The sequence below is a fragment of the Phocoena phocoena genome, chromosome 15, assembly GCF_963924675.1.
Source record: "Phocoena phocoena chromosome 15, mPhoPho1.1, whole genome shotgun sequence".
Classification (NCBI taxonomy): domain Eukaryota; kingdom Metazoa; phylum Chordata; class Mammalia; order Artiodactyla; family Phocoenidae; genus Phocoena; species Phocoena phocoena.
The window spans coordinates 70544032-70571870 of NC_089233.1; the positions used below are offsets into that span (position 1 = coordinate 70544032).

The following is a 27839-nucleotide window of genomic DNA, read 5'->3' on the forward strand; positions in this document are numbered from 1 at the left end:
TATGATTCACTAGGTCAGGGAACAGGGCCTGAGAATTTGCATTTCTAACGAGTCCCCTGGTGATGTCGATGCTTTTCGTTCAGGACAAAACTTTGAAATCCACTGCTCGAGATCATTTTAACAGCATTGCTCTTTCCACGCCCAACTTGTTTTTCTCCACAAAGTGTGCTATTTCGATACTTGACTTTGTGCTTTACTCTCTCTGCTGTTTTGTCGGAATCTTAACCCAGTCTGTAAATTCCTCTGGGCAGAAATTATACCTTCCACACTCCACACTCTCTCATTTTCTGTTTTGTAAAATAATGAGGACATTTCCAGTATGATTAATAATAGAATAGAGAAAGGGGGAAAAAACTCGGACTACCAACCCCAATAAACAGCCTCCACAAGTGGATATCAGCCCCGGGATTCTCTTAAACATTAATTATGAGGCAAAGAACATTCTACTATCAGTAGCAGTGTGGAAAAGATGATTACCTCTTTGATGACACATTTTGTAAAATGTGGGTTATTCAAGATTTTAGGCATAACTTACTTAAACATCAATATTTTTTGAAATATAAAACCACAAACAGCATTTTCAACTACATAATTTTTATACTGAGAGTCAGACAATCGTGTTTTCAACATGTAAAATCCATTACACAGCCGCGGCAACAGTGTGTAATAGATTGTAAATTTTTATTGAGATATCACCTTGCGACTGAATTTCAAAATGCGTTATATGATCATCAGGAAATAAGTCCACGGGGGCTGCTAAAGCGCTCTGAATATCATTTATAAAGATCAAAAACCCTGGAAACCCTGGAGAAAGAGAAAAGTCTCATCGGCAGGATCAAATCAATTATTTTTATGGATGAATACTGAATTGCAAAGCTGAGATAAGGTATTACCTGGTTTAATAACATATCCTTATGTCTTTTTAAAGTAGGAAGTTTTGTAATCAAGTTTCAATGAGGAATTTTACCAAAGGCCTGTTTTTGAAACTAATCAAGAAAATGGCATCTCCGTTCATCGTGGTGGTTCAATAACATTCAAAGGAATATTCCCAAGCAAAGGAAATACTCACTAACTCTGGGTTACGCGCTACCAAGACACACTACTGAGATATTTAAGAATGGTTACACTCAATTCTGCTATAACGCTTACTTTGAAAATGCAAATGTCTTCCGACATGATTGATATATTAGGAAACAATGTGAGGAGAGCGTGAATTTCACATTTGCTATGTGAGATTTTGTACACAGAAACACTAGTGAAGCAGAAAACCGCACCCAGCTGGACTGAGTCATATAGGAACACACAAGACGCACCCACCTCAAACATCTACCTGCTTCCTCCGTTCACTGTGTGTGTTACAAGCCACACCGATCCACACATGGTGTCACAACTTACTGCCACTTTCAGACAGCCCTCCTCCACCACTGCACAGTAGCTCATGGGCTGCAGCCTTTCTGATAACCACTTCCACAGGCAAACTCCAGGACGTTTCACGGTAACACCCCATTTGTACTACAGTATTTACGCATATCTTAGCCATTAACACATGTACAATTGTGCTGCCATTTTTACTAGGTTCCTCCCTTTTTGGTGTGTCACTGATGAGTGCTGTGCCCCAGCCCCATTTTCTCCCATAAGCCCAGTGGTTTTTACTGCATAACTTGGAATAGTGCAATGATTTTTAGGCACACGTATGTTGCATGATAGCAGAACTGACTGTGTTTTACTTTTTTGTTCCATGGAAGTCACTGTGCTGATGGGTCCTTCTCTCCCCACCCAGAAGCCATCAAGGATTCCTTTTCCCTCAGAAGTCAATGGCTCATGTTGCCACCTCCCTGGTCCCCCACTGGAGCACCCCCAGCTCTGTACACCACATGATCAAGGGCATTCGAGTCAGGGAACCTGAGGGCAAATCCTGAGTGTGCTGTTGGCCAATTCTATGACTTTGGATAAAACTTTAAAAAATACTGAGTCTCTATTCTTTCATTTATATATGAGATAAAAGTACTTACATCAAATGGTTACTTAGGAAAAATGAGATAAAATAAATAATGTGATTTGCAGCAAAAAACAAACAAACCCATAAAACACTGAGTCCTTTTAATTTCTTGAGTTGCATTTGAAGCCAGAACATCTCAGGGGTACAGTCAGGGGTACAATCCCAGACAACACCCCTTGTTAGAAACACCACAGAAGCCTAGAGCTCTTGGGGATAGATACAAAGAACACTCCCATACACAGCCCTAGTCATCAAACTCTTTAGCAGCATCCGGAAACCTCAGAAAAACCGTTGGAGCCTGGCTGGAGGGAACACTGACCAGGAGCCTGTAGGGATGTAGAATCCAAAGGACCCTTGGACAGAGAGTCTCAGCCCAGACTCCTAAGTAGGTAGGTGCCAGAAACCCCCAAGGGACACAGAGGTGGGAGGCTCTCAGGAACTAAGGCATTTCCAGAATCCACTGAGAGACGCTTTCAGAGCCAGGAGGCACTCAAGATGCAGCTGTCACCAGGAGCCCCTCAGAGACAGAACCAGAACCAGGAGCCCTCGGGGACACTGTCAAAACTAAGAGCTCATTAGGGTCACAGGCCCAGCCCAGAGATCCTCAGGGCCAAAAATAAAATCAGGAACACCTGACATACACAACAAGAATCAGAACCACTCAGAGACATAGACCAAATGAAGCCTCAGGTCACATGGTCAGAGCCACGAGCCCCCAGAGATACAACCAGAGCCTGGAACCTTCAGAGACACAGCCAGGAGCTCTCAGAGAAGCAGGCCCAGGAGCCCTCAGAGAAACAAGGCCAGGAGCCCGCAGAGACACTGTCAGCACTAGGAAGGCTCAGACACACCAGTGGCACCAGAAGCCCTTGGAGAGAGAGAGGGAACCAGTGTCCCGGGAAACACCGTCAGGACCAGGAACCTCTCCATGACACAGCTAGAGTCAGGTGCTTCTTAGACTCCCGGTCAAAGCCAGGAGGTCCCCAGAGATGCCTCTGGAGCCTCTAAGGCAAGACCAAAACTCTGGTGTTTTTTTTATCACAACAGAAAGCACACTCATACCAAAGTGGAGGAACGACTGTCACAGGAGCAGTCACGCCCAGCGACTGCCCAACCTCTCAAAACCGAGTCAGGAAGAAGAGTCCTACCTGCACACTTGGTTCTGGTGGTGAGGGGAGGCCCTGGCGGTCCCGTGCCCCCTTCCCCTGGTCGCGTAAGCAGCACCCGGATCTCATACTCCACATCGGGGTCCAGGTGCCACAGCTTATAGTTGGGGGAGTCGACGATGTGTGTCTCTGCCCAGGTGCCGGTGGTGGTGCGGTACTCCACCTCCTTCAGGATGATGGGGCCGTCTCCAATGATGGAGTTGGCATTCGGCTTGATCCACAGGTATGTGGCCCCCACGGCCAGCAGCTCTGGGGGGGCGATGGGTGTGGGAGGCTCTGAAAGACAGGAATCAGCAAAGGATGTCAGACCCAAATGGTTTATAGAGCAGACTCCAAACATGTGAGGACAAAGGACAGAATTCCGGACAGCCATAGAAAACAGCCCAAATCCCTTTCTCAACCCATTCACGTCCTACTTTAATTAAATCATTGTATGTAAATACCTGAATCAGTATTTCTTAAGTAACTATATTCAACACCTAACTGTACCTCCTTCATTTAAAGAAAGGAAAGAATGAGGGCCATTGTGAGGAAAAGATTTTTCTTGAACACGGCAAAGATGCCTGGGGCAATAGTCTCCTTTCTGTCCTCAAATGAGAACCTGCCTTTACTAAAGCGGAGTTTGGTTCAAAACCCAGGAGAGTCAGGAGTTTACAAACATTTCTTTTATAGGGACACGTAGATTGTTAGTGGATCTTCTTCCAAATAGTGATAGGAGACTAAGTAGCAAAGGGATGATGGCATAGCAGGAATTCAGCTTCTTCCTCAACCCTAGCAATCTCCTCCAGCAGAGAGAGGGGCACTGGCCACAGTGACCCCAGTGGGAATCAAGGGTCAAGGGAAAAGTCATGCTGAGTAATCTTGGATCTCCTATGTGTTGCCATCTCTCTTCCATTAAGTTCTGTAACTTCAGCTAAACAGACCAGAATTTCAGCAAAGCATGAATGGTGGCCTCTTTCCGGCAATTTTTAGCTCACTGGCAAATTATCATTTACTTTATCCTTATTTACCAGAAAATCTCAGTTGCATCACTTTGTGTAATTCTTCGGACATTATCACCTCCGTTTTAATGAATTAAAAAACTGAGAACCCAAGGGATCAGATCACCTAACCAAGATAGTGGAGCAGGTAAGGCAGGATGGAACCCACATCTGATGCCTTTCAAGACCAGCTCTCCCTTTGGAAAGCTGTTTGCCTCTCGATACCCATTTTCTACAGATCAATGTGGATATATTTATTTTTATTTGTAGCAAAAAATGGCAGTGGGACAACAATAAAGAAGTGAGAAGAAAGAAAAGATAGGCCCCGTTCCCTACTACCCAATATAATCACCATTTTTATTTCTCCATGTTCCATTCCAATTTCTATGCGTATACTTAAACCTTTTTTTGTGTGGCTACAGTAACACACAGACCCTATGTAGATTTTCTTTCCTTCCCTCACTTATTAGATCCAAAGGACTTTGTTTATATACTATGTGGCTTTTACCATGGCTGTCTTTAATAGTGATAGAACAATCCATCAGATAATCACACTAGTTATTCTCCGATCGATGGGCACCTGAGTTGCTTGCTGCAATGAACATCTCTGTGCAAATGATTCCGGTCCATCTCGTCTCATATTTTCTTAGGACCAACTTCCAGGAAGGGATTATCTATCAAAGGGTATGAACAAGTTATTGATTCTTGGAGTAGAACTAGGAAGTGAAGGGTGGAGAAGGCATCTGGGGGTGGAGTACCACTTAGCTGTGCTCAAGAACTTTTGGAGAGCCTCTGAGCTATTCAGGTGGCTAAGGCAGGTACGAGTTTCAGTTTGGAACTCAGGTGAGAGTTCTGGGATAGATAGGGCGCATTCAGTGTTTTCTTTCTAATTAATTATCTAGCAACAAAGATGCTCCTGAAAGAGAATAATCATTATGAAGCAGAGGTGGACAGTATTTTCTCAGTGTGACTTGAAGCAAATCTTCAGGGACAAGTTCAGATTGCCTCTATTATAGCCTGCCATTTGGTCAGAGAAGGAAATTAAGCAGACTAGTCAAGCTAGATGCTTTTCTTTACAAAGCCATGGAGGTTATTACTCAAGGCCTTGTTATCTCAAAGGTGTTTGCAGATTGATTTTTGGATAATTTGTTCCAGGTAGAGAAGTTGGCAGGCAGGTAATTTCTGGGCTCATTCTCTGTGCATTTTAAATATATAGACCCTTGATCACCATTATCAACTCTCCAGAGTTCCCATCAGCCTCCAATGAGGCCCCACGGGTGATATTTTATAGCTCTGTGATGACTCTGTCCAATTCCTTAGTATAATTATTCACAGACCAGCTCTGGACAGAATTAAGATCAGCAGGCTTTAATACTTTAAGGCTTGAGCAAGGGCTACATTAAACTCTCTTCCACTGACTTTCCACAATGGTTTCCGCTCTCCCATTTCAGGCATTAGCAGTAAACCGCTGACCACCAGAAAGAAAATAAAGCATCAATCTTTCCAAATGTTTAGTCCCTTTTCATGTATTTCTGAAGGTAGGTGCAAGTATAGTAGCCAACATTCCCTCGAGGATATAAATGTCTCCATCTCAAATGACAAACTAGTTTACATGTCCATGTGCAGACTATCCTTCCCTCTGACCCCTCAAGAATTGTCATGAAGTACATCCTAGTGTTTCCTGTACTTGGCACCAAGAGGCCATCAGATTACTCTTGTTTTTCCTGTTTTTAGTAGCTTACAGGTTTATAAATGGCATTCTTTAGAAGCCACATGTACTAGTGTTCAAAGAGAAAAAAGCAGGAATGAGACACAGAATGATTTTTTTGGTAGGTACCACCTTTTTAAATAATGCACAGAAAGACCGTGTTTATCTGTATCAGTCGTCCTCTCTGAGATAAACTGTTCAGACGGACAGTGCAAGAACTCTATGAAGACATCTAATCCAACCACCAGAGTCATCAGACAGGAGACCAAGGACCAGGGAGAGCCCATGAAGCTAGAAGGAGGTGTAGGCAGCTTTGGAACTCAGGGCCCAGGTAGCATTCCCGCCCATCGTTTTCTCCTCTTGTACTTGAGATGTTTAAGCAATTAACCAGAAAGATCATTGAAGGAAGTCTGTAAGAGTAGTCTTTAACTCTGGTTGATACAAAGGACCTTATGAAAATGTGGTGAGAAGTTCCAGACTTTCCCCAGGAAAATGCACATAAGCCTACTACCTAGAGTTCTGTACATCATTTCAGGAATTCACAAACCCTTCTGAAGCCCCTTCATGAACCCTTGAAGGGTCTATGCTGAAAATAAAGGAAATCCACAGAGATTCTAATGACAGCCCACATGCCCCTAATAGCTGACACTTCTCTGGGACCCTGACCCTTTGTTGCAGGGGCTAAAGGCTGGGAGCACAATCATGTAAGGAAATGGAACTTGATGTAGGGGTCATAGACCTAGTACTTCCAGGCTCCAGGTTCTCAAGTGTTCGGGTGAAAATAAACATGCTAAGATTTCGCCAGGACAACGCCAAGTAAATGTCTAGGTTCCCATGACTATGACCCACCCAGCACATTCACAGATTCAACATCTGGGCTACAACATTTGAAGGAAAAAAACATGATTCTACCCATCTAATGTTATAACTTAGGTAGAAATCTTCCACAGAGACTGTCTTAGTAGCTTGGGTTGCTATAACAAAATACCATAGACTGGGTGGCGTACACAACAGACATGTATTTCTCACAGTTCTGGAGGCTGAGAAGTCCAAGATCAAGGTTCCAACAGTTTCAGTGTCTGGTGAGGACCCTCTTCTTGGTTTGCAGACAGCTGCCTTCTTGCTGTGTCCTCACATGGTGCTAGTCTCTTCCTCTTCTTACAAGGGGATTAATTCCATAATGGGGACTCTGCACACACGACCACATCTAAACCTAATCAGCTCCCAAAGGCCCAGCTCCTAATACCATCACACTGGGATTAGGGCTTCCACATATGAATGGGCACAGGCCATGTTTTCAAATCCATCTTTCTGTGCATGAAGGGCTTTGTCTAATTGTGGGGTCTTGAGATGAACAACCTGGCAGAGAGAAACTCCCTGTGAAAGAAACCCCAACTGGTGTGTACTCTGTGCCTCTCACGTGCCAGACGGAGTGCTGAGTGTGTGTAATTCAGTGGTGAAAAGAAATACAGGTTGTCTGTACGCACGGACTCACAGGGTAAGGCAGCCAATTGAAGAGGCACTGACAATAATGTGGAATGAGAGTCATGATGGGGTGACAGGAACAGTTATGAGGCTTGTGAAGGGGCCTAATCTAGTCGAGAGCTTAGGGAAGCTCTTGCAGAGAACACCTGGGCATGATCTATGGGGCCAGAAATTCACATTAAGTCTGTGAGCAAAGAGACTGTCCTAGGAATCCTGTAGTTTGAGTTGCTTGGTAAGGTACCACCCAGAGCCAGACTGGTGAACAATTTTTTAAAACTATGTACTCTGCACACCTATTCATTCACTCATTATATAAACATCGAGTATCTGCTTCATGTCACACTCAGTCCTAGCCACTGAGGATACAGCAATAGACAAAACAGACACAGTCCTGGTTGCCAGGAGCTCACATTCCAGCTTTCGCTCAAGGACTGAGAGAAAGAGGAATAAGGAGAGAAATAAGTTAATTCAGAAGCTGCTGAAGAGGAGAAAATCATAGGACAAGCCAGGCCTAGGGCGATGCTTATGGATCAATCAACTGATACACATACATCCAACAGAATACTACACAGCAAGGGAAAGGGAACAAACAACTGATACTCACCATGGACAAATCTCAAAAGAAAATTATGTTGTGCAAAAGAAGACAAAAAAGAATGCACAATGATTCCATGTATATGAAAAGTTCAAGAACAGGCAAAACTGATCTACGGCGATAAAAGCCAGAATTACAGTTACCTGTGGGAACAGGTACTGACTTGGACGAGGCATAAGAGAATTTCTGGGGATGTTAAAATGTACTACACATTGATCTGCGTGATTAAATAGTAACAACCAGAACCACGTTAACGCTGGTGGGGTGATTTCCTGGAAGGAGGCATCAGAAAACTTTCTGGGGTGATAAAAACGTCCTTATCTTGACTATAACTGTGTAAGACGCGTCAGACTGCACACTTAAAATATCGGTATTCCGCTGTATGCAAATGATACCTAAAAAAAAGTCTAAGAAAAACAAACAAAAACATGGCGTGCCTGTAACCCAGCAGGTGGGTTTGAATTAAGAAGAATGCCACAAAATCTTACTTGGAACTGAACCCCAGAATATTTGGAGGGAACGAGCCTTTAATCCCGTATCATTTCTGTCCACACAATTCCATCAGCATCATCAGATGCTTGATTCCCGTGAGCTTTCTTAACAAGAGGTTGTTCAGGTATACATCAGTTCTCATTCATGAGTCTTTTCACATACGAAGCTACCAAGCCCTCTCTTTACCTGGTCCCACACCATCAGCTGTGCGGAGCCAGGAGCAAGTGTTTGACATCCGATGGCCCTCTCTGCTGACAAAGGTTGGAACCAAATCAAGAGGGAGGGAGCCTGGTTTTCAGGGAGATGAGATCTGAGTTGGGAGATGGCTCTGGCCCCCTCTAGCCGGGAATAAAAGCGCTTTGAGGACAAGAACCCCACGGACCATCATCCCTGAGGCCTGGGCGGCAACTGACCCCGAACAGTCAAGCCTCTCCTTCAACATGTAGGTGGCGAAGTGACCCCTTAGTGCAATTCTGCTTCATCCTCAGCAATCTCCAGACCAATTCTGCCTTTCTCTTTCCTGCTGTGAGCACTTATAACAGTTTGACTCCCCGGAAATTCCTACAGAGAGCAACAGGGCTTCAAATAGCTGGAGAGCAAGCTTTGCGATTATGTATTGTCTGCTCCAGACAGAAATCAAATATTTTGAGAAAAACTGAATGTTGGTAAGATGTGAAGTGAGCCCTGAGACACGTTTAAGGTGAATACGGCCTGGCCTCTGACATTGTCTATCACCCTGTGCCTCCCACTTGATCACCTTTCCAACCGCATTGCACTTACTGACCCATCAGAGTCCACGGGAATACTCCACCCTACCCCACCCGCCAACATACCACACACACCCACAGGCTATTTTATCATTCCCACATCCACACGTTTGCACACATTTTTTCCCAACTGGAACATCGTTTCTTTTGCTTTGAACCAAACCATGCCCATTTTTCTTTTCAATTCTGCTGCTCAGATCACAAGGCTAGGCACAGAGCAGGTATTTCAAAAGCACCACGATGGTTAGATTTTTCTACCCACTGGCAGGCAATACTTTCATAAAATAAGGCACTGACGATCAAAGAGGAGAAGGGAATCTAGCTTGGGGCCGGGGTCTGCCTTTCTTTGTCTTTCACCACTAGTCAGCTGTGTGACCCTGGACATACCACCCAGTCTTAGTGGTTCTCAGTATTTTCATCTTTAGAATTAAAGATGGTTCAAATTATAAAAGTATCTGAATTGTCTGCCAAGGCCCATAGGGATTCTACGTGGATATGTTTACTGACTGACTCTACCCTGGCTGTGCTGTCAGTAGGAGGCTCCACTGTCTCAGTCATCTCTGGTCCATGAGGTCCCCGAGCAGAGGACATAATAAGTAGATACCGCATCCAATCCAGCAGTCTGTGCCAACTAGAATTAGTCTTTGTGTCCTAGCCTGACATATGGCCAAGGTTCAAGAAATATGTAATGTCTCATTTTATTGGACAGAGAAAATACTGGACAAGTTTTCCCAAAATAAGAGGTCGAGGTGGCAAGGAAGGGGTGAAAAAGAGAAAGGAGAGTGGCAGAGAGAATAGCGGATGGACATCCAAGCTGGGAACTGGATGTATTTGGGAGAAGGCATCAAACAACTGGAACAGGACAATAATCAAAGACACAGCTAAAAAAAAATTATTTGAACTAAATGAAGGTCTGAGTTGGTGGACGAGGAAGACCACAGTGGGTTGCAGGAAAAATCAATAAGACTCAAACTTAAGCACATACTGGCAATACTTTGAAATACCAGACTAAAGAAAAATTCCCACAAGCATCTAGACAAAAACAGATCTCCAGCAAAACAAAACAAAAAGATTAAAAGATCAGTGTCCAGAGTTCATCATTTCAATTTGAAACACTGGGATGTAACAGTGAAGGTGATAACAGTGATAACCATCACAAATGACAGCAGCAGCAGTTAACGAGCTCTGCGCATTTTTGATGAACCTGTCACTGTTCTTAGTGCCTTAAAATATTAACTCATTTAACCTTCACAGCAACTCTATGGGTAGCCAATACTATGATTCAGAGATGCAGACTAAGTAATCTGCCCCATGCCAGAGGACTAGCAATTTAAAGAACCAGGCTTAAGGCCAAGGAAACCTTACTGGGGGGTCTGCATTCCCAACCACAATAGTATAACACACACACAAGGTTCTAAGAGGATGTTTCATGTCCCAAGAATTTTATAGCCAGCTAAATTGTGGTGCATTAGGAAAGCCAGTAGATAGACAATTTCAGATTCTGAAAAATGCAGAAGACATATTATCTACACGCCCTTCCTTGGAGAAAAATTACTTGAAAATAGACCCTAGTCCACACTGGGGTGAGTCGAAATCATCACCTCTAGGACGGGGGAACTGGGATAGCAAAAGGACAGGTCCTGTGGGATAATTACTACCACAGGATTCTTCTTTCTCAGAAGAGAGTCTAGAAGAGAATCACTGCCCCATTCCAGACCAAATGGGAGACAAAACCCAAACTTAAAAAAAAAAAAGACAGAAATCCCAATGGCATTTAGATTGTGCTTCAAAGCAAGCAACTTCACTATGAATGGTTAACCCTTGCTTTGGCAATAATTCTGAAAATGGACACAAAAAATTTCTCTGGATAATTTCTCCCTTAGACAAGACTCTCCAAAGGTACGGAAGTCCAATATTAACTGAATTAAAATGAACCCAAAAAATCCCACCTACCTATGCCTCTTAAAATGCCTAGCCATAAATAGACCAAATATTGGTGTTTTCCTTAGGGTTGTGAGGAAATGAGTACTGTTTTCTTTTTTGTGTGTTTCTACAAATGTCCTCTAATAAACCTGAACTGGGTGTTTATTCCAAAGACAAGCATTTTACTTTTTTGGGGGGGTAGGGGTGGTTAAAAATGTTTATTATGATAAAATATATATGACATAAAATATGTCATTTTAATCATTTTCAGTGTACAATTCAGTTTATTAATTATATTTGCACTGTTGTGCAACCATCACTGCTCTGTGTTTCCAAATCCTTTCCATCACCCCAAAAAGAAACTATAAACATAAGACAATATCTCCCATCCCCCTCTTCTCCCAGCCACTGGGAACCTCTACTCTACTTTCTGTCTCTATGAATTTGCCTACCTAGATATTTCATATAAATAGAATCATACAAAATTTGTCTTTTCGTCACTGCCTTATTTCACATAGCATATTTTCAAGTTCATCCATATTGGAGCATATATCACAAATGTATTCCTTTTCATGGGTGAATAATATCCCATTGTATGTATAGATGACATTTTGTTTATGCATTCATTTGTTGATACACACTTGAGTTGTTTCTACATTTTGGCTACTGAGAATAATGGTACAATGAACACGGGAGTCAAATTGACTTTTTTTTTCTTTTCTTTTTGTGGTCATATGTTTTTCTTTCTCTAGAAGTGAAGTGCTGGGGCATAGGGAAGGTGTACACGTACCTGTTTTTTTTTTTAATAGATCTTTATTGGAGTATAATTGCTTCACAACACTGTGTTAGTTTCTGCTGTACAACAAAGCAAATCAGCCACATGCATATATACATCCCCATATCCCCTCCCTCTTGAGCCCCACTCCCATCCTCCCTATCCCACCCCTCTAGGTCATCGCAAAGCACCGAGCTGATCTCCCTGTGCTACGCGGCTGCTTCCCACCAGCCAACCGTTTTACACTCGGTAGTGTATATATGTCGATGCTACTCTCACTTTGCCCCAGCTTCACCCTCCCACCCCTTGTCCTCAAGTCTATTTTCTATGTGTACCTCTTTATTCCTGTCCTGCCCCTAGGTTCTTCAGATCTTTTTTTTTTTTTAGATTTCATATGTATGTGTTAGCATATGGTATTTGTTTTTCTTTTTCTGACTTACTTCACTCTGTATGACAGTCTCTAGGTCCATCCACCTCACTATAAATAACTCAATTTTGTTCCTTTTTATGGCTGAGTAATATTCCATTGTATATATGTGCCACACCTTCTTTATCCATTCATCTGTCGATGGACACTTAGGTTGCTTCCATGTCCTGGCTATTGTAAATAGAGCTGCAATGAACATTGTGGTACATGACTCTTTTTGAATTACAGTTTTCTCAGGGTATATGCCCAGTAGTGGGATTACTGGGTCACACGGCAGTTATATTTTTAGCTTTTTAAGGAACCTCCATACTGTTCTCCATAGTGGCTGTATCAATTTACATTCCCACCAACAGTGCAAGAGTGCTCCCTTTTCTCCACACCCTCTCCAGCATTTATTGTTTGTAGTTTTTTTGATGATGGCCATTCTGACTGGTGTGAGGTGACACCTCATTGTAGTTTTGATTTGCATTTCTCTAATGATTAGTGATGTTGAGCATCTTTTCATGTGCCTCTTGGGCATCTGTATGTCTTTCCTTGGTGAAATGCCTATTTAGGTCTTCCACCCATTTTTTAACTACATTGTTATTTTGATATTGAGATCCATGAGCTGTTTGTATATTTTGGAGATTAATCTTTTGTCTGTTGTTTCATTTGCAAATATTTTCTCCCATTCTCCCATTCTTTTTGTCTTGTTTATGGTTTCCTTTGCTGTGCAAAAGCTTTTAAGTTTAATTAAGTCTTATTTGTTTATTTTTGTTTTTATTTCCGTTACTCTAGGAGGTGGGTCAAAAAAGATCTTGCTATGGTTTATACCTAAGTGTGTTTATCCTATGTTTTCCTCTAAGAGTTTGATAGTGTCTGATCTTACATTTAGGTCTTTAATCCATTTGGAGTTTATTTTTGTGTATGGTGTTAGGGAGTGTTCTAATTTCATTCTTTTACATGTAGCTGTCTAGTTTTCCCAGTACCACTTATTGAAGAGGCTGTCTTTTCTCCAAGACAAGCATTTTAAATAAGTAAAGTGTTCTTATATGTTGAGCTTTTCTAACCAGGTGGGACCACTGTCGGGGTTCTACGCCCTCCACCACTAGGAGTATTTAACAGTCAACCTCCCCTCTCATCTGCCCAGGTAGCAGGTACCAGGTACCAGAAATCAAGAACCAGAACCGTGTCCATCTGCCAAGCCAATTTCCCACCCATTGCTCCTAACAAGGAGAGATCCTGGCCGCTTCTGGCACTGCTCAGAGGTCTCCACCATAAGTTGAGACTTGATTTCTGAACGGTCCTCTCATCACAGCAACTATTATTTTATAGTACTTTACCTGCTTCCTCATCATCTTTCTTCCTCCGGTGACCCCACAAAGCAGACACTTTACAGGTGAGGAGACCACAAGGCTCAGCTACTTTAGGCAGCCTGCCTAATCTCACACAGTGAGTGAGCAGAACTGCGTTCAAACCCAGGCCTTCTCAAAGTCTGTACTCTTTCCTCAATGCTGCACAGACCCTCTTTGTGCTGCAAGTACTGATACGAAAAGCGTGCTTCTATGTCAGCTCCCCAGCCTGTCAATTCAACAGAATGAAAGTGCTCACTAAGGACCAGCTGCATGCCAGGCACTCCACTAAGGACTCTACCTGCATCATCTCATTCAATCTTCTGGCAGGGGTTATTATCAATCCCATTTTAAAAAATTAATTGTAAAAATCCTGAAGCTTAAGGAGGCTAATGGCTCAGAATTACAAGGCTAGTAAGAAAAGGAACCAGGATTCAAACTTAGGAAGATCCCAGAGCAGCGCTCATAATCACTACATTATACCATCTCCTGCTACTAGGATCCCCACAGTTGAGGAGGATGAAGTGATTTACCTTTCAAGGTCACAGAGAAGTGGGTTTGGTGAGAAGGAGAAGCCAGAGCCGGTAACTAGCCAGTATTCTGTTAACCCAGCAGCCGCATGAGTCAACCGTCAGGGAACCACAGATGTGGAAGATACATGAGAAGTCATCGAGCGCTCCCCGCCGGATGCAGAAGTCCCTAACATTAGCTATGACTAGTTGTCCACACAATTGGTGAAGAGTTTTAGATAGTAGTTTGAAACACATACCAGAGGTCTTCCTCCATCTGCTGTCCACCAGGGTGTCATACAGGCCTCCAAGAGTGGGCCTCTCCCTACCTTTCCAGGTTCCATGGTTACTAAGCTCCCCTCAACCCACAGCTTTAAGCACAAGTGACTCAGAGGTAGCAGGAGGTGCTTTTGTGCTGGTCTCTCTGCTGGAACACTCTTCCCCTTCTTCAGGTGACTCACCTTTTCTTGTCTGTCAAGAGTGAGCTCTCATTTTTTTTTTTTTTAATGAACTTATATACAACACAGAAATAGACCCACAGACATAGAAAATGAACTTAAGAGTTACCGAAGCAGAAAAGGGGAGGGGGGAAAAATTAAGACTTTGGGATTAACACATACACACTACTATATATAAAATAGATAACCAACAAGGACCTATGCACAGGGAACTATACTCAATATTTTGTAACCACCTATAAGGGAGAAGAATCTGAAAAAGAAAAAAATATATATATAGATATAGAGAGACAGATATCTGAATCACTTTGCTGTATACCTGAAACTAACACACCATTGTAAATCAACTATACTTTAATAAAAAACAAAATTAAAAAACATGCTGGTTCTAAAGTTAAAAAAAATAAGTTGACTTCTCTGGGGTAAAAAAAAAAAAGCGTGAGCTCTCCTCTGGGATGCCCTCCTAGCTGTGTTCTCTGTGCTCCAGCGTGTCTTAGCCCAGGGTCCTAAGAAGCAGAGCTTGAGACGAAGATTCTATGCAGTGATTGACTGGAGGAGAGTTCTCAGAAGAAGGCAGACTATGGAAGCAAGGATGCGATTCTGGCTGCAGACTAGGTCATCCTGATTCCATGGGCATTCTGCAGCACCAAATGCACCACTTCATGGCCCCTCATTGAGGCAAGGGGGGCAGCCTTTTGTACCCCTGTGTTATTAATTGGACATGGGCTGCTCTAGGGGTGCAGGCATTGCCCCTCAGCTAAGCAGCTCCCCCGTGGCCAAAGACAAGTGTCCTGATTTCCTAGGACTTCTGTAACTAGGTACCACAAACTGGGTGGCTTAAAGCAACAGACACGTATTGCCGCGCAGTTCTAGAAGTGAGAAGTCTGAAACCAAGGTGTCAGAGGGGACATGCTCCCTCCAAAGGCTCCAGGGAAGAATCTTTCCTTGCTTCTTCTGGCACCTGGCTACCGATGTTTGATCCCGATCTTGATTTTCCTTGGCTTGGAGATGCATTACTGCAATCTCTGCCTCTGTCTTTACATGGACTTCTTCCCTGTGTGTCTGTGTCTCTATGTTCAAATTTCCCTTTTCTTATAAGGACTCTGGACATACTGCATTAGTGCCTTCCTTCCTTTTCCTGCCTCACTTCCCATCCACTCAACCAGTGTTCCCTTCAACTTCCAAATAAACTATTTGCAAACCCTTGTCTCAGGGTGTTCTCAGTTTGGAGAAATTCAAATTAAGATATTTTGAAGGCTAGGACAACTTACTTAACCTCTCTGTGCCTCAGTTTCCTCATCTGTAAAATGGGGGCAACGATAATACCTCCCCCATGGAGGGTGCCATGAGGATTACGTAAGGTATTGCAGTCAATACCCTTGGAAAAGTCCCAGTACATAACAAGTGCACTGTGTTAGCTACTGTTATCTCCCTCATCCCAACCAGCAGTCGGTGGAGCTAGTCAGCAATGGGTGGGAAACAGCTGGTGCCCCCATTTTGTGCTCCCCATAGAGAGACACAAAGATCACATTATAGGCATTTCCCTCGCTGTGTCAGAATGAAAAGGGGCCACAGTCCTGTCAGTGTGTACTCCTGCCAGCTCTTCCACAAGCAAATACATTTACGAGCTCGGCCTCGGTCTACTTCACGCCGTCGTGCTGCAACCAATGAAGTCATTTAAAAATGCATAATTCGGCAGTGACTTAGCACCAGGAGAAAGTCTGTGACCTGCAACACTCTGTCTGCTCCTGGCTCCTCTTTCTCCCCCACAGCCTTGACATTTTTGAGATGACTCGTTGCTGGGCCACTTCCCACAATTAAGAGCGGAGTCATCACTCTAGAAGGGCCTTTCTTGCCTCACCTGCTAATCAAGAGTCCTAAGAAAGTATGAATCAAGAGTCTATCTCCCCCAGAGAGGGGCCTAGGAGAGCCTGGGTTCCACATCTTCAGAATCAGATGCCCCTGTAGCACAGAACCTTTTTGGAGGTACTAGAGGAAGCTGGCCGGGCCCCCTTACAAATGTGGTACCATCTGTGGAGCCTCCCCCCTCAGAGGTCCTAGCATCAGCCCGGCAAGGCCCCTCCTCCAGACTCCTAGGTCCCACAGCCCCACCTATTCGCTTCTGTTACCCTGACCCTAGCTGCTTCCTTTATCTCCTGGTTATTTTTGTGTCCCACATTTGCTCCAGCAATCTTCCAACACTTGTGTAATTCCCTTCAATAAAAACCGTCTGAGGGACTTTCCTGGTGATCCAGTGGCCTGGCTCCACGCTCCCAATGCACGGGGCCCGGGTTCAATCCCTGGTCAGGGAACTAGATCCCACATGCCACAACTAAGAGTTTGCACGCTGCATCTAAAGTTCCTACATGCTACAACTCAGAAGCCCGCATGCTGCCACGAAGAGCCCATGTGCCGCAACTAAGACCCAGCACAGCCAAATTAATTAATTAATTTATTTTTAAAAACTCTCTGAAATATCTAGCATAGTTTGGGGTTTCCTTCCTGGACCCTGACTGATACAGGTAGATATTATAGTTACCTTCATTTTGCATATGAGGAAATGAAGGCACAGAAGTTAAGTAACTTGCCCAAGCAGCTAGGATGCTAGGTCATGCAGCTAGGACGTGCTGTCACTGGGATACCCAGCTGCCCTGCTCCAGTCTGTGATCCTAACTGATGTACAGAAGTGCCCCAGTGTCCTCAACACCCCAGTCATCCAGAGTGAGGCAGCTAGATGGGAGCCAAGGACAAAAGGTCTTTTTTTCTTTTTCTTTTTCTTTTTTTCTTTTTTTTTACGGTACGTGGGCCTCTCACTGTTGTGGCCTCTCCCGCTGCGGAGCACAGGCTCCGGACGCGCAGGCTCAGCGGCCATGGCTCACGGGCCCAGCCGCTCCGTGGCATGTGGGATCCTCCCGGACCGGAGCACGAACCCGTGTCCCCTGCATCGGCAGGCAGACTCTCAACCACTGCGCCACCAGCGAAGCCCGAGAAAAGGTCTTTTGTTCAACAAAAAATGTAGTAAGGGCTGATGCTGCTACTTTCTGAGGACAGTGAGTCAAAACAAGTAGCTCTCTCTACCCTGGAGGCACCAAAGAGACTGGAGAGTGAAGAAGATGCACAGATCAATGAGATGCAGAGTAAAGTGGTAAAGGCTGAACAATGGCAGGCCCTTGTGGACACACAGAGGACTGGGGTGCAGAGAATGATGGCCACCAAAAGATGCCCACGTCCTCATCCCCAGAATTTTACATGGTGGAAGTGCCTTTGAGGAGGTTGGTGAGCAGGGAGAGGATCCTGGAATGGCCAGGTGGGTCTGATGTAATCGCAAGGATTTTTACACGTGAAAGAGGAAGGCAGAAGAATCAGAGTCAGAGACAGATTGAAAGAGGCTGCACAGCTGAACATGGAGAAGGACCACAAGGCAAAGAATGCAGGCGGCCTCCAGAAACTACAAAGGCAATGGAACAAGTCTCCCTTAGAGCCACAAGAAATGCAGCCCTGCTGACGCATTTTAGCCTTCTGACCTCCTTAGCTTGAAGACAATACACGCGTGTTGTTTTAAGCTGCCAAGTTTGTGGTCGTTAGTTATGGCATCCCTAGGAAACTAACACAAGGGGGAGATCAGTTGGAGGAGGTGAGGGAAGGCTTCCTGGGGAAATCCAATAATGAAATCATGAAAGGATGAGAGGGTCTAACAGGCACCTGGGGAGAAGGGAGCCTTCCCAGAGGTGAGAAGACACTGGGCCACTCAGGAATGGCACATCCTCTGCAACAGAGATGAAAGCCAGGGAGACAGCAGCAAGGTGATCTGAAAGGTCAACAGGGACCAGATCAGGAAGGGCCTCCTGAGGAGCCTGAGGCTTTGTAAGCAGTGGTGTGACACAGACACATGGTCTCTTGGGACACCTCCTCTGAGTCCTCCTCTGAAGGAGAGAGACCAGAGTTGGGGGGAAGTCATGTCCATTACCGAGGGGAGAGATGATGGAGGTCTGGACCGAGATAAGGACCATGGGGTTGGAAGGCAGAGTCAGAGGGACTAGGAGATTGGAAAGGACTTGGTCATTGAATGGATGTAAGGCGAAAGGGACGATGGGACCAGTATAAGGCTTGGACTTAGCAGGCTGGGTCACTACTGGGCATGTGCACGCCTGTGGAGCCACAGTCTCCCGTCAGCCTCCACAAAGCTCCCCCGGTCCATATAAGCGGGGGTCCATTTCACTTTCCCTGCCCAGCATCCCAGTGCACTACATCGACTTCTTCACAATAAGCCCAATACTCTTCATTCCATCCCTTCGCATTTTCATATTCATTTTTACTTACAAAGGACAGTATGGTGTATTGAAATCGCTAGATCGTTGGGTCCAACAGATAGAGGCTGGCTTACAACCTCTATAATTGTATGACTGTGGGCAGGTTGCATAATTCCTCTGAGCCTCAGTTTCTTCATGTGTAAAACCAGGGTAATGGATCATATCTCACTGGGTCCTCGTGAAGATCAAATGTAAGTAAATGCCTGAAAGAAGACCGGCCCTAAATAAATGTGAGTTACTCCCATCCTACGTGGCCTCCTCTGCTGGTCCTCTCCCCACCCCATAGCCCTCTCCATTAACGGGCCATCGGACGCAGCTTCTCAAGCCTCCTATGATCTCCACTCGGAGCATGTGAGCGCTTGGGGCATCTTGGGCTCAGGCAGCACAAACGATGAAATCATCCGCAGCTTCACGCATGAGGAAGCCATTCCTCTCCCACCAGGACGGGCAACTCACATTCAACAAGCACCAGGGGTGGAAACATGGCAGCTGTCTTAACAGAACATGTCTGAGGAAAGCTGGAAGAGACGAAGAGGGGATGATGGGAGGGAGGAAAGAAATGTGAGATTCAGGACAGCTTCATCAGTTATTACACTGCCAGCCACAGTGAGTAAACGAAAGGGCTGGGGCTGAGCGATATTGTTATTTTGCAAATTTCTCTCCTTGGCATATCCCTATGTGCAGGGGGCAGAGGCATAGTTAGTCTCTGAGCTGCTGAAATGGCTGGAAGTGACTAGAAGTATTGACTGCTCTCAAGTGTCAGGAAAGGGTCTCCAGATGGATTCAGAGGCTTATCCACAACAGCTTGTTCAGTTTGTGGGGAGAGTTTAAGAGATGATTGGCCCCTTTATGTAAAGGAACTGAAAAATTAGCCTCTTCCAAATCCCCCCTGGCTCCCCTAGGGCTGCCTCTGCATTCTGCCACAACCAGCCTAAAGAGAGACGTAGCAGAACTTTCTCTTGGGGAAAGAACTTTGAAACAACACAATAATGCAAGGCCCCACCAACCATGGGCCACTGTCCCCATCCCCAAAGGTCACAATTCTGACTCAGCCAGGAGGGTGCTGGGCTCTGAGAACAGGATTAAGGGCTTCATGCTGGTGTCCACTGAGGGTCCCTGCAGCTGGGTACTTCTGTGCCAGGTAAAGCATATAAGGGCAGGGAAGAGAGGAGACAAGGAGCAGAAGGCAAATTTCAGGCACTGTTCTAGATACTTCTAACATCTTAATCATGTACTTCTCAAATACAGGCACAGGGAATCCAAAGAAACAGAGAGCAACTTCCAAGGGATCCACAAAGTGACAGTTTTTAGACAGAACATCTTCATAGGACAAAATTCTACTGGTAGATACAGAGCGAAATAAGCTTGAACTTTTACACACATGGGAAGCTTTCAAGGAATTACTGCCTGGAGACACATTCTTTCATAGAATACAAAAAGAAGTACTTCCAAACTCACTCTACAAGCCCAAGATAACCGCCACACGAAGAGGTTACAAGGATATCACGAAAACAGAAACTTTCGGGCCAATCCCTCTCATAAACACAGAGACAAAAGTCCTACACAAATATTAGCAAACAAAATGCAGGGAAATATAAAATGAATACTAGATCCTCACTCCTCCACTCCACCGTGAACCCCTGGGAACCACTAATCCATTCTAAAAGTTTGACATTTCAAAAATGACAATACCTCAATCTTTGGGAATTGGCTTTTTTCACTTGGCATAATTCCCTGAAGACTCATCCAGGTTGTCTACATCCATAGTTCATGCCTGATCATTGCTAAGTGTTCTACGGTGTGGATATACTAGAGTTTGTTTAGCCAGTCACCTGTTGAAGGACATCTGGGCCGTTTCCAGTTTTTTTTTTTTTTTTTTTTTGCAGTATGCGGGCCTCTCACTGCTGTGGCCTCTCCCGTTGTGGAGCACAGGCTCCGGACATACAGGCTCAGCGGCCATGGCTCACGGGCCCAGCCGCTCCGTGGCATGTGGGATCTTCCTGGACCGGGGCACGAACCCGCGTCCCCTGCATCGGCAGGCGGACTCTCAACCACTGCACCACCAGGGAAGCCCCCCGTTTCCAGTTTTTAGCTCTTACAAATAAAGCTGCTATAAACAATTGTAACTGTACAGATTTCTGGAAGTTTTCCTTTCTCTGGATAAATGTCAAGGAGTACAGTTCCTGGGTCATATGGAATTTGAAACTGTCAAACTGCTTTCCAGAGTGGCTATAACATTTTATACTCCCACCATCAATGTATGAGCGATCCAGTTTTTCTGCATCTTCACCAGTACTTGGTGTTATCATTTTTTCTTAGCCATTCTGATATGTGTGCAGTGTTATCGCATTGTGGTTTTAATTTATACTACCCTAATGGCTGCTATCTTCTCATGTGCTTATTTTCCATTAGTACATCTTCTTCAGTAAAATGTCTAGTCATAACTTTTGCCCATTTTCTAATTGGACTGTTGTCACTGATTGTTTGGATTTTTTGCTGTTGAGTTTTAAGAATTCTTTATATACTCTAGATACTAGTCCTTTGTCATATGGGTGGTTTGCAGATATTTTCTCCCACTCTATAGTGTGTCTTTTCAATTTCTTCACATGAGCTTTCCCAAAGCAAAAACTTTAATTTTGATGAGGTTCAATTTATCAGTTTTTTCAGCTATAAATAATGCTTTTGATGTCAAGTCTGTGTTAATTTTTTTGCTTTTTATTATACTCAAATTCATCAGTGTTCACAAATCAGTTCAGATTCCTGACTGTGCTCAAATATACAGTTGACAAACATACAACTATACTTGGCTGTATATCCTGCCGTAGTAGCGGGTTTCTCATTTCAACACAGAAATGTTGAAAAAATATGTCTGTTTTGCTTTGAAAGTTTTAGTGACACTCTTCATTTATTTTTTAGAAGTACAATATTTTTAAAATTATGTTTTCAATCAGGATGATGGATAGTTGCTTAAAAATGGGAAACAGGAAGCATATGCTCAGAACTATCAAAAAGATGTAAGATAGAAAAATTCAGAACAACCTGGGAGGCACAGATCCAACACGGCATTGCCCTTCAGAATCCCCTCATTGAACCTGACTAGGAAGAAGATGGGAACACCACCCCAAATTCAATTAGTGACCAGTATTAAGCAGCTGTCAATCTGGACAGTGTAAGATATCCTGAGATACTTATTTAACGTGTGACTGTTATTACTGTAGAGCTGCAAAGGGCTAAAACTCAATATTTCTTGCACGAGAAAATCCTGAACATTTGCCACAGATCACCACTATTGTGGCTACGTTTAAGGACCACCCCAATGGTTGTGGGCAGTCTCTAAAATGACCCCAGTGATTTACTCCTGGAATCTACACCTCTGTGCAACCCTGCCCCTCTGAGAGTGGGCGACACCTCCTGGCTCACTTCAAACAGTGTAGCAAAAGTGACACACTGATGGTACCTCGGGGATTAGGTAATAAAAAGACTACCCCTTTCCCTCTCCTCCTCTCTCCCTACTCCCTCTCTCCTTCTCTCCTGCCCTTCCTTCCCTCCTCTACCCCCTCCCTCTCTCCCCCTCTCTCTCCTTCCACTCTTTCTCCCTCTCCCCTCTCTTCTCCCCTCTCCCGTTATCTATCTCTCCCTCCTCCCTTTTTCTCTCTCTTCCTCTTCTTCTTTCTCTTCTTCCCTCTCCCTTCCCCTCTCTCTCTGCCATGTTGTGAGTTATCTTACATGTTGACTCACACGTCACAAAGAAATAATATCTTCAGCCAACAGCTAATGAGGCTCTGAGGCCAACAGCCATGTAAGCGATCTTTTAACAGGATCTTCTGAGGACTGCCAACAGCCACGTGAGTGCACTTGGGATCAGATCCTCCCTTAGTCGAGCTCTAAGAGGACTGCATCGTGTGCGAGACCCCAAGCCAGAATCACCCCGTCAAGCTGTATCAGGATTCCTGACCCATGCCCGTGAGGTAATAAAAACTTGTTGTTTTAAACCACTACATTTGGGGGTTATTTTTTATGTAGTCACAGGTGACTGATACACCATACATATTCCACAGATAACTAATAATTTGGAGGACTATCACCAGACTTTTTTGTAACTGAAAAGGGAAAAGTCTTGGCTAGAAGTTAGTATGATAAAGAGGCACAATCAAACGTGTGTACACACACACGCGCACACACACACATACACACACACACACAGAGAAATGCTTGAAGCTTCTTTAAGATCAGTTTCAGAATTACCTTTGAAGCTGAAGCTCACAAACTAGGCAAAAGACTGGGGAAGACACAGCTATATCTATTTGAGATGAAAATAAAAGAAGGACGCCTACTTAATTAAAGGACACCCTCAAAGGAGACATTTTAATGCACTTTAAAATGTACTTGAACTTGGTAAGCCCAGTGTTTTATTTTGCAGTGGTAAGCAAACGAGGGAATTACCATCTGGCCATTCTAGATATTTCTTCCATATACTATATGACAGTGATACCTATGAAAGTATGAATTTTCAAATTACTTCAAATAAAGAAGGAATTGTCAGCAAGATACGGATGGATGTTTGCATGGATGGAACTGAATGGAAAATGGACAAAACCATGGGGCGGAACAGAGGGGTCTAGACCTAGGTACTATGAATTCAAATGTTCTAGCAGGCAGAATATCATTTACTAATAAAAGCTAGCCCTAAAGTCTGCCTCTTTATTTCTTAATGGGGTGATATAAAACGGAGGACATGTTTAAAACACACCTTTGTAGTCACGGTTGTAATGAAATGAGAAGTGAATCTGAAAGCTTGCCCTCCTTCAGAGATATATCGTGGCCTATTCAATGGGGCAAATTGATGGCCTCAGTGATACTGCTGCCATTCTTCATTGAGGAAAAACACAAGTAATCACAGAGTGTTAAAAAAGTCTTGCCAAAAACCTCATCTAGATCTTACTCAGGAAAGCAACCTGATTAAGGCCACATATACCAAAGGACAGACAGGTTTAACGTAGCAATTTTCCCAAGGTATTAATTTTGTTTTTAAAGAATTGATATCTGGTGGCATCATTGCTACCGAGCTCTTCACAGCTTGAAGGCCTTTGTGGCCTCTTTTAATTGCCCCATGAATTTCCTCTCCTACCTTTGATTCCCCTAAAGGAAAGGAAATGTAACTTTGATTACACGTTCGTAGTCAGAAACCCCAATGAGGTTTCCCAACAGCTAGGATGTACTCACGATTGACCCCCAAACTATCGACGTTCTGTGCAGAAGGCTGATGTGGGAACATCTGGGAGTCTCAAGGCCAATTCAAAAACTAAAGTAACCAGTTCCTTTGCAGGAGAGAAGCATAAATGGAGCCCCTCGAAGAAATGGGAAGATCGCTATTAAAGCTCTGCAGGGCCTCATACTCACAGGAGTCCTTTGAGAAGGCTAAACTCTGCTCACCCTAAGTGGCCAACGGCCTGGGTCCCTCCAAGTCCATTCCCCACACAGTCCCAGCACTATTTTTACTAAAGGACCTATGCATTAAGCTATCCCACTCTTTAAAAATGATCTTTAGCAGTTGTACCAGTGGCTCTCAACGTAGCTGCACCTTAGAATCAACTGGAAAGGTTTTGAAGCCCCTGCCGTTTAGGTCTCAACCCTTTACCAATGAAATCAAAATCTCTGGAGTGAGGCCTAGGCAACAGTGTCGTTTGTTTCTTTTTAACTCCCCATTTTCCCCCAACGTGCGGCCAAGTTTGAGAACCACTGGGCTGTACCATTCATTCACTCATTCATCAAAATACTTCCTGAAGGACTTCCTTGGTGGTCCAGTGGTAAAGAATCCACCTTCCAATGCAGGGGACATGAGTTTGATCCCTGGTGAGGGAACTAAGACCCCACGTGCCGCGGGGCAACTAAACCTGCACACCACAGCTACTGAGCTTGCACACCTCAACTAGAGAGCCCGCGTGCTGCAAACTACAGAGCCCACGCACTCTGGACCCCACGTGCCACAACTCGAGAAGAGAAAAAAACCTGCATGCCACAACGAGAAGCCCGTGTGACACAACAAAGAGCCTGAATGCCGCAACGAAAGATCCCGTGTGCCTCAACGAAGATTCCGCGTGCCACAACTAAGACCTGACACAGCCAAAAATAAATATTAATTAAAAAAATTTCCTGAACACTCATTATAGGCATGGCCCCTGGGTGATCCCTCAACCACCCTGTTCTTTAGCTAGTAACAATGCATGTATGTCTATGTCTGTAATTCCAGCACTAGGGTTAGCAGTGGATGAACACATAAATGAATGAATGAATGAATGTCCTTCCTCATCTATCTGCCTCCTCCTGGCTCGGGATCCAGAGAGGAGTTGTAACGCTCACAGATGGCCCTGAATTGATTAACCCAACATGTAGCGAAATGCATGAAAAACTAGGCAGGGAAGGTGAGTGATGGTGGAGAAATCCAATCTCATGATATTTCCTTTGCCAACAACCTAAGAGCAGTAAAAAGCAGTCCTAAGGGGCCAATATGTCACCCCTTATTCTACACCCCCCACGAAATCCTTGTGCACTGAGATAACCTACATACTTACACTGAATCACGTATGAAATACTCACGGTCATCATGCTCTCGCTAAAAGAGCTCCACCCTTCAAGGCCCTGCTAACATTTCACCTGCTTCAGAAAGCCTCCCTGACATGTCCCAAAGTGTGGTACCTGTGATGAAGCCAGGTGCACACCAATGGGCATTTATCTATGAACTAGTTTAATAGCTGAAGATGTACTTTTGCTTGTAATAGAAACCTATCAGACTTCGTTCATTACAGTGATAGAGCAATTATGGTGATATGAATTCTCATTTGAAAAAACAAGGGAAGTATATCTTTTTTTTTAAAAGCAAAAGTGCCAAACAAATGAGAGAATAGATAAGGAAAAGGAATTGTGATGGGGGCACGGGAAAGACTCATGTGTGAGAAAGTCTGCCAGAGGCCTTGGAACCCACGACTGCCCTATTACACCCTACATGGTATCGGTTGTTTGTGTCTGTGCCTTTCTCCCTGACCACAGAGTCCCTGCAAGGTGGGGAAAGCGGCCAGTCCTGCTTTTACAGTCCTCACCATGCCAAGCACAGTGCCTTACACAGGAATTCTGAATAGAATCCATTTTTCTATTATTACGTTACCAGCCCCACTTAGGTTAAAGGCAATTGACAAAGGAGTGAGCCCACAAAACAATTCAGGTCATGGCTAAAAATATAAAATTAATATTATCCTCAGAGCAGCCTTAAAGGGATGAGGTGTCATGTCACCCTCCTCCCCCTCCGCCCCCAACTCCCCACCCGGCAGGTCCTGAGCCTTCTCCCTGACAAACAGCACAAGATCTGCATCCCAGGCTCCTTCTCCGTGAGCTTGGCCACTGGGTGACAGGATTCGGCAAGGCACTTAAGTCACAAGAGATTTGAGAGATTTCTTGACATACCGTTGGACCCTCTCTAAACTCACGTTTGGGGTTTTTCAGAGAACTGGCTCTGACAAAACAAAACACAAACCTCATTTCAATTGACCACCAGCCTGAGAAGCCCACGGAAGTCACCTTGCCCTTCTGGCTCACGCTCCATGGGCTGCATCTCCTGGGGTTCCTCCAGAGCACGCGGTCCCCTCTCTGTCCCTCCCACCCAGCCTCAGCCCCCACTGAGAAGCCCAGAGGCTGGGAGGCCCCCCTCACAGGGGCTTTGTGGTGTAAAAGGATCTGACACAGCTTAGATAACAGGCAGACACCGAGCGCCTCATAGACACAGAGGATATTTTCTCAGTTAAAAAGAATGTGTTCTCACTTAAGGATGCTAATGGTCCATGCACAGAAATAAAATCCCTGACCTACTTTGAAGCTGAACTTACTAAACAAGCTGAACTTATTACTCAGAAGAGACTGTAAATCAGTAGAATAAAGCCCAACTGGAATTCCTCGCATCCTTCCTTGACAGGAGCTGCCAAGAAAAGCATAAAGGAGAATCGGAGTCCTGGGCTGGGAGTCAGGAGTCAGGGCTCATGTCCAGCTCTCACTGGCTCTCGCTGTGTGACCTGGGAGCTATCACTGTCCCTCTCTGGTCCTCAGCACCTGCATCTAGGGGCTGGAGGAGGTGTTCTCTGAGGTCATTTCCAGCTGTGATAGCTGGTGATTCGATTTTTTTAAAGAATTTAATGTTAAAAAAAATTAAAAACCATTATCAAGGGCATATCTTGCCAGACACTGTGAGACAGGGCTAGGACATACACTGCACCTCCAAGGAGCCCGGAGCCTAGCAGAGCGAGTGGGGCGGTCCATACTGATTAATGGATTTATTTCCTAATAGCAATTTGAAAGCCGCCACAAGGCTACAGCAGACATAACACAACTTGTGTCTGCAACGAGAATTCCCTCTGGCAATCCACCTGACAATTTTGGTTTAGCTGAATGAATCTTTCAGTGCATTTTAAACCACTGCATAGCCACAAGTGACCATCCGCAGGTTATAATCAGATTCATCACACTGGGAAGGAAGAAAGTGGCGATACATTTCCGTGGGGTTTTAGGGCAATAACATGAGTCATCCCTGCTCATTCCAGAGAAAATCTTGGAGCGGCAAGTTAAATTATCGAAACCAGAAGTGGAGAGAGGCAGGAAAGGTCACTGCGGTAACGGTGGGCATTCGTAACCCACGCAATGTTGGATTAGTCAGTAATGATGCAAGTTACTGTGGAATGTTTAATGATGTTACTCAGAAAACGCCATGGGGCATGTAACTGCAGGACCCCTTTTCAGTCCAGATTTCAGGCTCAGAGACCACCCTTCACTGAGTCTTTAGAACACACTCACCTTCACTGAGCTCAGTAAATAAAGCTGGTGAGAAAAAGAGTCTCCCCAGGAGAAATAAGTAGATCTAGGGTTTGGGTAG

At 44.5% G+C, this 27839-nt stretch overlaps 1 protein-coding gene across 1 annotated transcript in view; it reads right to left on the bottom strand.

The window, feature by feature from the left end:
- The window catches only part of PTPRT (protein tyrosine phosphatase receptor type T), a 765643-nt gene that overhangs the window by 575094 nt on the left and 162710 nt on the right, over window positions 1-27839 (bottom strand). The window contains exon 7 of the mRNA XM_065893296.1: window positions 3148-3441. Within this exon, the coding sequence (XP_065749368.1) occupies window positions 3148-3441 (294 nt within the window). The remainder of the gene's footprint in view (window positions 1-3147; window positions 3442-27839) is intronic.